At 37.0% G+C, this 13952-nt stretch overlaps 1 protein-coding gene across 3 annotated transcripts in view; it reads left to right on the top strand.

Moving 5' to 3' along the window:
• CSMD3 (CUB and Sushi multiple domains 3) overlaps positions 1–13952 on the top strand; it is a gene marked incomplete at both ends in the record, with an annotated part of 670606 nt that overhangs the window by 442161 nt on the left and 214493 nt on the right. For all 3 annotated transcript variants that reach the window (XM_084281281.1, XM_084281280.1, XM_084281279.1), the window contains 3 exons: positions 6779–6970; positions 10534–10660; positions 11266–11468. In XM_084281281.1, coding sequence (XP_084137407.1) covers positions 6779–6970; positions 10534–10660; positions 11266–11468 — 522 coding nt within the window. The remainder of the gene's footprint in view (positions 1–6778; positions 6971–10533; positions 10661–11265; positions 11469–13952) is intronic.

The raw sequence follows: 13952 nt of genomic DNA, 5'->3' as shown, positions 1-13952 counted from the left end.
CTTTGTCTAGTATGATACTTAAAATCTCTGTGTTTTTCTGGAGGGCTATTTTGAATTTTTTTTTGGTCTTGGGCATGATAAGCAAACAATGGGATAATTTTCAAGTAAGAGTACGAGGACATGCTGTTCACATAAACTCGTGGCTTCGAGACTGGTGTGACCTGCAGAATTTTGGGTTCTTTGATCACAGGAAGGTCTATGCTACACCGGGCCTGATGGCACCGGATGGGATGCGCCTCTCTCGGAGAGGGGTAAGGATTTTTGGTCAGGAGTTGGCAGGGCTGATAGATAGGGCTTTAAACTAGAGTCGAAGGGGGAAGGGGCTAAAACCAGGCGCGCCGGTGAAGACCTAAGGGATGGTACGCTAGAATCAGAGGGGCTGTGTGCCAGTGAGGTCCTTCGGTCAGATCCACAAGGTGCTGAGTGTAAGGAGACGCACCTGAAGTGCTTTTACAAGAATGCACGCAGTATGAGGAATAAAATGCATGAGCTAGAAGTCCTGGCCCAGTCCCGCAATTACGACATCATCGGCATAAGCGAAACCTGGTGGGATGAGTCCTGTGACTGGGGTGTTGCAATAGATGGTTACAGGCTCTTCAGGAGGGACAGGCAGGGTAGGCGAGGTGGTGGGGTGGCGATGTATGTGAAGCAGGGGCTGGACTGTGTGGAACTTCAGGTCGGCAATGGCAAAGTTGAGAGCCTCTGAGTAAGGATCAAGGGACGAACGAATAAAGGGGATGTCGTTGTGGGAGTCTACTACAAACTGCCTGGCCAGGACGATAGCGCCGATAAATTATTCTTTACAGAACTAAGAGAGGCCTCGAGATTAACTCCCCTTGTCCTTATGGGGGACTTCAACTTGCCAGACGTTAACTGGGAGTGCCACACGGCTGACACAAGCAAGTCCAGAAGGTTCATGAAGCACCTAGATGATAACTTCTTGGTGCAGGTGCTAACGGAGCCAACTAGGAAAGGTGCCCTCCTAGACCTGTTGCTAGAAAACAGAGAGGGTCTGGTGGGAGATGTGGTGATTGGTGGCCGCCTCGGTCATAGTGACCATGAAGTGGTTGAGTTCAAAATTTACGGTGACAGAAGGAAAAGTGCCACCAAAACCTCATCCCTAGATATGGGGAAAGCGGACTTCAGGCTGCTCAGGGAACTAGTCAGCAAGGTCCCCTGGGAAACTGCTCTTGAAGGCCTCGATGTCCACCAGTGCTGGTCATTCTTTAAGCGATGCCTCCTAGAAGCACAAGATCAGGCAATTCCTAAGTATCGCAAGTCAGGCAGGCGGGGCAGGAGGCCGGCGTGGCTGACCAGGAACGTTCTAATGGAGATTAGGTGGAAACAGAGAGTGTTTCGCTACTGGAAGGAGGGCCAGGTGTCATGGAAAGAATACAGGGATGCTGTTCGTGTTTGTAGTGAGAAAGTTCGTGTGGCCAAAGCACACCTAGAGTTGAAGCTGGCTGTGTCTGTGAGAGAAAATAAAAAGGGTTTTTTTAGATATGTGAATGGAAAAAGGAGAACTAAAGAATACATAGGGCCACTCCTTGATAGGGAAGGTCTCCTCACAGACAATGACATAGGCAAAGCAGAGACGCTTAACGCCTTCTTTGCCTCTGTCTTCAATGCCGATGATGGGCTTCGGGACCCAGGGTGCCCTGAGCTGGAGGACCGGGACGGTGGGGATGTCAAACTCCCAACCGACCCTGAACGTGTGCAGGATTTGCTACTCCACCTGGATCCCTACAAGTCCATGGGTCCGGATGGGATTCATCCCCGGGTGCTGAAAGAGCTGGCGGACGTCATCGCGGAACCTCTCTCAATTATTTTTCAACGATCCTGGGAATTTGGAGAGGTCCCGGTAGACTGGAAGCTGGCAAATGTTGTGCCGATTTTCAAGAAGGGTCAGAAAGAAGACCCTAGCAATTACAGGCCTGTCAGTCTCACGTCAGTGCCTGGTAAAATCATGGAGAAGTTGGTTCTCGAACTTATTGAGGCGCACCTGGGGGACAAAGCAGTCATTGGTCCCAGCCAGCATGGGTTTGTGAAGGGTAGGTCCTGCCTAACTAACCTGATTTCCTTTTATGATAAGATCACCCGTATGGTGGACCAAGGGAAACCAGCTGATATGATTTTTTTGGACTTCAGCAAGGCTTTTGACACGGTTTCCCATAGGATCCTACTGGACAAAATGTCCACCATACAGCTGAATAAAAACATCATACGATGGGTGAGCAATTGGCTAACGGGCAGGGCCCAAAGGGTTATGGTAAATGGGGCTGCGTCAGGCTGGCGAGCGGTCACCAGTGGGGTCCCTCAAGGCTCCATTTTAGGGCCGGTACTTTTCAATATTTTTATAAATGATCTGGATGTAGGAATAGAAGGTATTTTGAGCAAGTTTGCTGATGACACCAAACTTGGACGAGTTGTGGACTCGAATGAGGGTGTAAAGGCTTTACAGAGGGATCTGGATAGGTTGGAGAGCTGGGCGATCACCAACCACATGAAGTTCAATAAGAGCAAGTGCCGGGTCCTGCACCTGGGACGGGGAAACCCTGGCTGCACGTACAGACTGGGCGATGAGACGCTGGAGAGCAGCCTAGAAGAGAGGGATCTGGGGGTCGTGGTAGACAGCAAATTGAATGTGAGCCAGCAGTGTGCCCTGGCAGCCAGGAGGGCCAACCGTGTCCTGGGGTGCATCAAGCACGGCATCGCTAGTAGGTCAAGGGAGGTGATTGTCCCGCTCTACTCTGCGCTGGTGTGGCCTCACCTCGAGTACTGTGTGCAGTTCTGGGCACCACAGTATAAAAAGGACATGAAACTGTTGGAGAGTGTCCAGAGGAGGGCTACGAAGATGGTGAAAGGCCTGGAGGGGAAGACGTACGAAGAACAGCTGAGGTCACTGGGCCTGTTCAGCCTGGAGAAGAGGAGGCTGAGGGGAGACCTCATCACAGTCTACAACTTCCTCGTAAGGGGGAGTCGAGAGGCAGGAGACCTTTTCTCCATTAACACCAGTGACAGGACCCGCGGGAACGGGGTTAAGCTGAAGCAGGGGAAATTTAGGCTTGACGTCAGGAGGGGGTTCTTCACAGAGAGGGTGGTTGCACACTGGAACAGGCTCCCCAGGGAAGTGGTCACTGCACCGAGCCTGTCTGAATTTAAGAAGAGATTGGACTGTGCACTTAGTCACATGGTCTGAACTTTTGGGTAGACCTGTGCGGTGTCAAGAGTTGGACTTGATGATCCTTAAGGGTCCCTTCCAACTCAGGATATTCTATGATTCTATGATTCTATGATTCTATGACAGAAAAGTATTTAAGCAGATGAGTAGTTTTAAATTTGAAATCTAATGCTGTTGTTTCATAAAGACTTTTTATATTTAAAATTCTACTTTAAGTCTCACGTACAATACAAACTGCATTAGACTAGCAATTTCAGAGTTTGGATTATTGTTTAAAACAATCCAATTTGGAACCCAAATGATTAAGAAACTTTCCAAACAAATCTTTTTTATCTCTACTTCAACTGACAAAATTAAACTACAGATATTAGAAGAGGTTAAATCTTTTCAGATCCGTGGCTTAGGGTGTGTACAGGATACAGCTATATTCATCTTGTGTATCACATGGCAACTTCTGAAAATGTATATATTTACATGTGTCAATTGGCACATGGTGTACGTGACTTCTTTTATGTATAATTTTGTCATTGCTGAATTATCCTTCTATATAAAACAGTTTTTAGCATGCAGAACAGTATTATGAGGCAATTCTGTGTCATCATCCTTCTTTTTTCCTCTGTCATTCATTTTCAACTGTTCAAAATATTTTGTTACAAAAACATCTCTGTCATTCTTTTAAAACTAATATAAAATATAATAAATAAATAAATAATAATATAATATAATAAAACTATTATATAATATATAATATATGATTATAATAATTATATTATATCTTTATATTTATATATATAATATAATATATATAATGTATAATTATAATAAAACTAATATAATAAAACTATTATAAATCTAGCAGAGTGAAAGTAAAATATTTCAAGATACTGCAAAGGCATGTAATTATTTTTGAGGTCAAAGTTGCTTAAATATGCCATGTACTAGCCTGTGATATCATAGAACTGTACTGTATGATTAAAAATAGGTCTTCTCAGTTCTGCGTCACTATGCAAGTGTCACAATATTTCATTTTATCATATTTATATAGGTAAATTCAATGTTATAATTAACATTTCCTGTCCTTTGAGTACTTACTAATGCATTCTTAGTGTTTTCTGTAGAATATACTTTCCTAGCCTGAATTAATACTTTTTAGTCTGAACTGTGCTTCTTGTACTTCTTTTGTAAATATGTACTTCATTGGGAAACTGCATGGGATACATGCTGTTTTCTTAGACATCCTAAATTAAATAGGATGAATAACTTACTTCACAAATACTACCCTTAACAGAAGAGATCAGATAGCATGGAATTAATTCTCATAGTTGCACTCCCTTCATTAATTGTAGTATTGCCCAGTATTGGTACAAAAGTATTACAGAATGGTTGACGTAGGACAGAACCTAAGGAACAAAAGTGAGAAAAAACTTTTGGAGTGAGTTGTATAGGAAAGAGAAAAAAAGCAGTGCAAATGTAGTTCACTCATCATCTCCCACAAACAGACCAATTCCCAGCCAGTCTCTGAACAGCGACCTCTTTGAGAAGATTGTAAAAAATAGCTTTATTGCTCAGTATTACACTATGTGGAATGGAATTTGTCTTTGATCAGTTGGGTTCAGCTGTCCTGGCTGTACCTCTCCCAACTTCTTGCCACCCTCTGCCTACTCCCTGGTGGGGTGGGGTGAGGAACAGAGAAGGTATCCATGTTTAGCAATTGCAGAAAGATTTGGTATGCTATCAACACTGGTTTGGTCAACCTAATCCACAGCACCATATGGGCTACAATGAAAAAAATTTACTCAATCCCATATGTACAAAGTATACTCCAACTCCTTTATACCTTCTCTTTAGATTTATACACCCTATAGACGCCCTGGGCCTTCTCTCGTCCAGGATGAATAGTCCCAGCTATCTCAGTCTTTCCTCATCTGAGATATGCTCTAGTCCATTAATCATCTCAGGGGTCCTTCACTGGACTCTCTCCAATAGTTCCTACACTTGGGGTACCTGAACCACCTGAACACTGTTAGTACCTATGCTTAGGCAATGGAATTACGTTTGTTTTTTGTTTTGTTTTGTTTTGTTTTCTCTCATCCTTAAGAAGGAAGTGATCTGTCAAAAAGACTACTTTTGTGCTTTATCTATAAGTAGGCTGTCCATACAGGAGGACATCTCAGGGATCAAGACATTTTAACTTCTTTTCACATACTATGCATGTTGAACAGTGTGTTCAACATTTTCTCTTAGAAAACAGGAAATTCTAACTGGTCAATAAATATATAGTTTGGCAGTATTAAAAGGGTTCTTTACATGGGCTTCATATTAGCCTCTTCTAGAGATTCTGCAGTGTAGTCTATAATGGAAACAATATCTCATCTAAGATTGATAAAAGTTCAGCTCAGAGGTTATGGAGACTCTTCAGGAGGTAAGCCATTTTCAGTGAGACATGAAATGAGCTGAAGGAACTGTGAAGATATGGCATTTGACCTACTTTTTTCCTCATGTGAGCAAACAGGCGTATCCAACCCAAGCCATTTTGTCCGTAAAATAAAATAATTAACCTTTTTTCAATTAACAAGTAGTAGTGATTCAGTACCTGCGGAGAGATGATGAAAGGCTACCAACTGTACCAACTGTTGGCCAGCTGGACAAATACTGTGTAAATGATTTCAATAAACAATGCACATATGAAAAGCCCTTCATTTGCTCCTATGTCAGCTACATAAAGGAATGTCAAACCGACACAAAGTGTCTTTTTTAGCTGCACTCAGTTTGAGCTGCATGATATTGTTAAAAAATATTGGTTTTTGAACAAAGAGGTCTTGAACAAAGAGGTTTTGAACTGCTTCTCAGTTAATAGCAGGAAAACTTATTTGGAGTAGAGAGTCTTTTGCTCAAATTATAGGTTATGTTTCCCCATATGTTTCCCCATAATGTTATACTTACTTATAATGTTTCGGTCATTCTAGGTCTTGCTCCACAGCTTTAATTCTCTGAAGTGCCCAAATATTTGGCTTGAATTCACTCTATCATCATCATCATTGTTGCCTCCTGCATTTAGTGATTAAATTTACAAACTACTGAAAGCAGGATTAGGGTAGGAAGTTATGAATGCAACTATTTCTTTTGTGCCATAGGTGCTATTCTGCCACTGGTGTTAATGTGCACAATAACAAATCTCCTTCGAAGGCTTGTTTATGAGCCTATAAATGTCCATTCACAAACTAGATTGTCATCAAAATAAACAGGCAGTCATTTTAACTGCCATTTTATAAATTATAATATCATTTCAGAACTGATTGATAATTATCATGAATTCCCTCCTCAGTCTTTAACTGAGCTTTTAGAAAAAAAAGATGTTACAACAGTATGGTTGGCAGGCTCAACTTGAAAGTAATAGAGTTACACTCTGAAGTATGACAGAAAGGTACAGACAATTATCCTACTTAGACTATTTAGAAACAGAAAAGAAACCTTAAATATATTGCTGCCTGAATTCTAAAAATACTTGATTTCTGCTAGAAAACAGAAAATCTTATTTTTTGATCAATGTATTTATGAGTTTGATTTTTTAACTACAGTTTGTTATTCTTACTGCAGGTTTTGAGCTTTCACATTGTGAAGACCCTGGCGTGCCACAGTTTGGATATAAAATCAGTGACCAAGGTCATTTTGCTGGAAGCACTATAATTTATGGATGTAATCCAGGTTACACACTGCATGGAAGTAGCCTTCTAAAGTGTATGACTGGAGAAAGAAGGGCATGGGACTATCCTCTGCCATCATGTATTGGTAGTATACCTTTTTTTTTTTAATTTTATTTTTTTACTTTTTTTTTTCTTTACTTAAACTGCTATCTGAATATAAGCAAGGAAAAAAAATACTCTTGTGTTTTGCAAAGACACGAATATACATGCACCTTGGCAGATCTATTTAACTAGACCTTACCTAATATACGTGAGTGGCGCTACCTTTTTGGGGGTTAAAAAAGGAAAGAAAAAAAGAAAAAGTAATTATTAAACATGCATAATGAAATTGCTAATATGTAAATGTCTTGTTAAAGTCAGCAAATAGACAACATAAAAAGCTTAATCAGGACCATATAATTTTAATGATGGGCTATAAAATTAGTTTTCCCTAACTGTATCTAACATTACACTAGAAAAAGCTTTTCATATATTTATATATAAATACTACAAAATAAATTAAAATAAAAAAATGAAGATACTAAGATCTGCGGAGGCATATTGTATTTTTATCACTTCTGTAATTTTGCTGTGATGAATAAAAACACATTATTATATACTCTATTACAATATTACAGTAACTGTAAGTTGTGCGGTCACCTGCAATTCCTTCCCTGAGAAAGCAAAAATAACACAAGACTAAACTACTCTAGTATTCCTTTTTTTTTTTTTTTTCTTCTTTTTTTCATCATCTTTTAGAGGAAATGAGAAATGAGTGAATAGAGGAAGCAAGGGACGAAATGCACTTTGTTTTCAGTTTAAGTTTGACAGAAAACAATGTATTTTGGCATATCTTTATCAAGAGATAGAGCTCGTAAAACAACATATATAAAACAACAATCAAGAACTGAAAAGTTCTCTGAAAGAAGTTATTAAAGAATAAATGCTTAAGTCCCAAATTTGAATATTTGAATATACCCAATGATAACTAATTTCTACATTATTTGGAATATTTGTAACAGTAGAATAAGGAGGAAAGCATGGCACTGGAAAGTGTAAGAAGCAGCTCGGAGGCACAGAGAGAACATACGATGGAAGTTAAAAAAAAAAAGATAAAATGTGATCCAAGAAAGTTGAAAATGAAAGTTTCATTAATAAATAATATTTTCAGCTCTATTATTTAACATTAAAAATCATAGGATATATCACCTTAGTAACAGAAATAAATGAGTTCTTGCTTAATTTTAAAACAGATCAAGGTAAATCTGCCTAAAGTTATTCCTTCATGTTTTTAATGATTAATGATCTACTTGTGTACTGTGCACTATTTTCACCAACTGTGGGAGATTCAACATCCTTATCCTTCTAAGCAAATATTCAAAACATAATATATATTTTACATCTAGAAGGGCTACAGGAAGGGAATCTCTAGAACAGCTAATGTATATAGGAAATAAACATTGTTGACCCCTTGGAAGAAGGAAGTTTGGAAGAAGGTCCGAAAATGATCAATACAAACTGTCTTGGGATTTAATTATTCAGCTGTCCCTCTCCAACATAGATGCATATAAATGAAAAGCTTGGTCACCTTTGGATTACGAAGTGAATTGGATTCAGAATTGGTATAAACTAACAAAAAAAATCACTAAACTGAAATCTACAGGTGAGGCTGGTCCTCTGTCAAAAATGATGATATACTGTATATCCTGATGGTCTTCATATTCTTTTTTATTTTAATACTGATTCACTGTCCAATTCAGATCACTGTCTTTTAAAAAATTAAAGAAATTAAGCAACCATCTTTTGTGCTGTCACCAGACTCTTTGTGAAAACTACATTATAATTAGTCCTAAATGTTTTGTGTAGATGAACCTGTTTAGAATGTGAACCGCTCTATAGTGTAAATTTGTTCAGTTTTAAATTAATGCTATTCTGAACACATCTATGTATTCTGATATTAACAGAAGTTACTTATCCATCCAGTTCAAAGTACCGTGTGATGCAAAATCACAATACATGAGGCACAACTACTCTTAAAAAATATATATATATAAATAAAAGTATTTCCAAGCAGTTCTAGTAATCATAAATCTTAAACATAATAAACATTATAGTACAGAGTACTATCTACTGAATTTGCAAGAAGATATAAAAATTACTAAATATTTCCTTTAACTTGAAATCCTTGAATCTCTAAACTTGACATTCTGAAAGAATTAAGATTCTTATTAGGATTGTCTTCACAGTGAGCAAACTGGAGAAGATGTTTTGCTTTGTTACTTCTCACTGCCACCAGTGAGGATTCTGCTTTCTGAGAAGTCACTACTGTCATGGCTGAGTCAACAACCAGCAAAAATAGGGAGCTGTAACTTGCTGAAGAGGAGGAAATAAACCACTGGGGAGAGAGGGACCTTCTAAAATCCCAATAAAAAACAAACCAGTAATCCTCTGTGAAAATTAGAGTTTATACTGTTTTGTACTGTTGTTCGATGGTCCTGGACAAAATGTATTTTTTTTTTTTTTATTTCATTGTTTGCCAATGAACGCTTTTTTCTTTATTGTGTAATTTATTTATATCCTTACTCCACTGGAAGAATAATAGACTATCCTATCATATGAGTTGAATAAATACTATTTTTTAAAAATTGTTTTTAAAGGATTTTAGGAATTAACAGATTGGCAGAGTGTTTAAAAAGATATGAAATACCACCTGTCTCTAAAAAAAAGTTTTTATTATTTCAGGAAAATACTTCATGATTTCAATTACATTTTATCAGGAAATTCACTGATCATAATAAATCTGTCAACTAAATATTTTAGGTGATATTAAATCAAAATAAAACTGCAGTTGAACTATCCAAAGAGATTTAATCAAAACAGTATTTTGGCTTTGGACTTCACAAGAGAGAAAGCATTAGAGGAACTTTAAAATGAAGGAAGGGGAAATAAGAAAACTTTATAGGCCTAAGGGATTACAAAATAAAATAAAAATCTCATAGATTAGGTATCTAGATTATTATATACTAAATTTTGCCTAGTGATTGGCTGGCTGATGCCAACTAACAGGGATCTACTTACCATCTATTATCCTCTAAGAAATATTATAGCTTCACTATGAGGACAAGTCTCAGGTAAGAAGTCTTACTTTTTTTTTTTTTTTTAATTTTCTAATTTTCTAAACTGAAAGTCTGATTTCCTCTCTGAATAGCCTGCTTTAATTTTTAATTTAGTGTATTTTCTCTCTTCTTTTTCTTTTTCTTTCTTTTTTTTTTTTTTAATTTCCTACTTATTCCTTTGCAGTTTTATTAATTTTATCTGACTGTTTTAGAGTGATGTTGTGTTCTTGTGGTTTTGTTTGTTTCTCTTTTTAAGTAACAATCTTTGTTTCTTTCATTAAACATAGTATACTTTTTAATTATTGTGTGTTCAAAATTATTAGAAAGACCATAGATATGAAAGGAAAATACAAAAATACTCAAGTAAAAACATATTTGCAGGTTTGTTTCCCACACTACTTGAAGATCTTATATGTTGTCATACAATCTTGGGACATACAGTCAGGTGTGTTGTGTTTCAGCTCTGTTACTTATTTAGCAAGGGAGTAGATCTCATCATTGATTGCTCACATGGAAAGCTATCTGTAACATTATGCAATGGTGTTTTCATCAGCTGAATGTGGAGGCCGTTTTAAAGGAGAATCATCAGGAAGAATCTTATCTCCTGGCTATCCTTTTCCCTATGATAATAATCTACGTTGCATGTGGGTGATTGAAGTAGACCCAGGAAATATTGTCAGGTATTGAAAATGAATCTTATAACAAATCTTTTTGAATTATATAATAAGCAATCTTGCATGTATAGTTGAGGAAGAAAGGGATTTAGGATTTAAGATGCAGCTCAGGAACAGTATTTTTCTCATTCTAAACTTCAATATGTAGTCTTGTGTTGTCTAATCAACCCTTAAAATTACTTGTGTTTTTTGTTGTTGTTGTTGTTGTTAACATCTTCAAAGACATACAAAATATTAATTGGAAATCTGGTTTAAAAATAATAATAATAATGAGAATGCAATTATACAGTTCATAATGCTGTTTTAAGAAAAAAAAAATATTTTCTGAAAGTCTGTGGATGCTTATATATTATTTGAACGGCTAAAGCAATATGTATTCATTTCATGGTTCACAAAATTCAAATACTAGTTGCCAAAGAATTTAGCTTTCAAATATATTTCTGTTTTTCTCTTTTATGCATCCAATGATAAAGGTATAAAAATATTGTGGAAAAAAAAATACACTTGGAAATCAAAGTTTATTTGCTTTCTTAGTTGTTTTGTTTTTGTTTTGCTAAAGGTACATTGTTAAATAATTTAAAAATGACAATAAAATCATGGTGTTCTTACAGCCTTCAGTTTCTTGCATTTGATACTGAGGCATCACATGATATTCTACGAGTTTGGGATGGACCACCTGAGAACGAGATGTTACTCAAGGAAATTAGTGGATCTCTTGTTCCTGAAGGCATTCACAGTACACTCAACATAGTAACTATCCAATTTGACACAGATTTTTATATCAGCAAATCTGGGTTTGCCATACAGTTTTCAAGTAAGTTGATGGATTTATTTATTATTATGCTGAAATTGGTGACACCATTTCTAACTTCAGTAAGGAAAGAGTTGGTCCAAACTATCAGATTTGTTCTAAAGCTAATGTTTTTATTTAAAATGAATAAATACAAATCCATGTCATATACTATTTTGGCTTTATTTCAAGACCAACTGGGAAAGCATAGGAATATTTATAATTATGACTAGCATTTTTCACAAAGGAGGTGTTGTAAGCACGTTAACAACTTCATCCTTTTCTAATCAATAAGAGTTTTTGCTTTCAAAGACATCTGTGGAGAATTTTAATTCCTGTTGCACTTGTATAGGATGAAACAGGAAATAGCACTGCAGGAACAGCAGTGTCCTTCTCCTTTCTGTCTTCTAGCACTATTTCTTTCATCTTATTGGATTAATCAAGCTGGCAGCATAGTGACAAACCTAAACACTTATTTAACTGTTATTAAATCCTTTTTCATGTTGAAATAGAAGAAGTCATTAAATAAGGTCCATTTTGACCTCACTGCTGATCAATGAAATATATATATTTTTCAAGTATATCAAGATCTCATCTCATAATATCATTTTGTTTACCAGTAGCAATGTTTATAATTTAGTTGATACAGACTTGTACTTATAATGGTAACATTATTAACATTGTTGTGCTTTCTGTATTTGATATTTGTGTAAGTCCTTTTTCCCCCTAATGTCATTCTTTCTATGTATACGAAAAATGCATGTGGACACGCACACAGTGATTTGAAGGAAGAATCAAGTGTGTGAATGAGAGGACAAAGTAAAATATAGCTAAGTTGTAGTGAAAGAATGCCTCTTCTCTCTTTTATTGGAGCCATGAATAGTTTTTAATTCACAGAATCACAGGATGATTGAGGTTGGAAGGGACTTCCAGAGATCATCTAGTCCAACCCCCCCCACCAAGCAGGATCACCTAGAGCATGTTACACAGGATTGCATGCAGGCAGGTTTTGAATATCTCCAAAGAAGACTCCACAACCTCTCTGGGCAGCCTGTTTCAGTGCTCTGTCACCTGAACTGTAATGAAGTTCTTCCTCAGATAGCAATGAAACCTCCTGTGGTTAAATTTATACCCATCACCCCTTGTCCTATCGCTGGCCACCACTGAGAAGATTTTGGCCCCATCCTCTTTAGATTGTCCCCTCAGGTATTTGTAGAGGTTGATAAAATCCCCTATCAATCTCTTCTCTAGGCTAAGTAGGCCCATCTCACTTAGTCTTTCCTCATAAAACAGATACTCCAATCCCTTAATCATCTTTGTGGCTCTATGCTGGACTCTCTCTAGAAGTTCTACATTCCTCTTGTACTGGGAAGCCCAGAACTGGATATAATATTCCAGGTGTGGCCTCCCCAGCGCTGAGTAGAAGGGGAGGATCACTTCTTTCAACCTGCTGTCCACACTCCTCTTGATGCAGGCTAGGATGCCATTGGCCTTCTTAGCCACAAGGGCACACCGCTAGATCATGTTTAATTTTTTTACAACAACCCTTAGGCCCCTTTCTGCAGAGCTGCACGCTGGCAGGTCACCCCCTAGCCTGTGCATTCAGTTATTCTTCCCTAGGGGCAGGATTGTCACTTGCCCTTGTTGAACTTCATGAGGTTCCTCTCAGCCCAACCCTCCAGACTGTCCAGGTCCCTCTGAATGCCTGCACAGGCTTCTGGCCATACTACTTTACTAAGCAGGAAAGAATTATATTTGAGGAGAGGGAGGAAAAAGAAATTCTATGTAATTTTGTTTTAATCTTCCATGTACTTTCTTCGAATCTATAATGTTGTCTGAGTGAAACAGATGGTGTCTGCGTACTTTAGCTGCAGTGTAATTAAAAAACAGAAAGCTCACACAGGGGAGGTATCTGCTTTTACTTTCCTCTTGCCATTTTGTGGAAGAGAGTATGAGTATTTAACTGGATTATTGGTGCTTTTACAATATCTGTTGTAGTTTAGTAGCATTCCTCTTGAAGGAATTCAAACCCTTTGAAGACCCCGAATGCTTGACTTTTTATATTATTTCCTTAATTGTTAATTCATTTTGTAGAAAGCGATTTTTAGTTCAGCTTTCCTTAAAGTTTTTTTTTATCAACTGCTCCTACACAATTCAGCATCTATAATTCATTTAATAACTGAAAATATTCACCATTTATATTGTAATATAACTTGTATTAATATAATAATTATAATGTGTTAATATAATAATACAATATAATAATACAATATAATTAATTTAATATTTATAACAAATGTAATATGATTAATACATTATAATAATAATGTAGTTTATGATATAATACATTTAACATGATGATAATATAATAATTGAATGTATTAATGTGATAATTAACTAATATACCTAATATTTCTTCTTTATAATTCACCCAGCAAATACAGGAAAAAAAATTCTATCTGGTAGCAATTAACAACTGAGAGCATTCTTCACCAAATAAAATGGGGG

Source organism: Netta rufina, assembly GCF_964035555.1.
Source record: "Netta rufina genome assembly, chromosome: 2".
In the NCBI taxonomy this organism is placed as follows: domain Eukaryota; kingdom Metazoa; phylum Chordata; class Aves; order Anseriformes; family Anatidae; genus Netta; species Netta rufina.
This window is presented reverse-complemented; position numbering and strand designations above follow the sequence as displayed.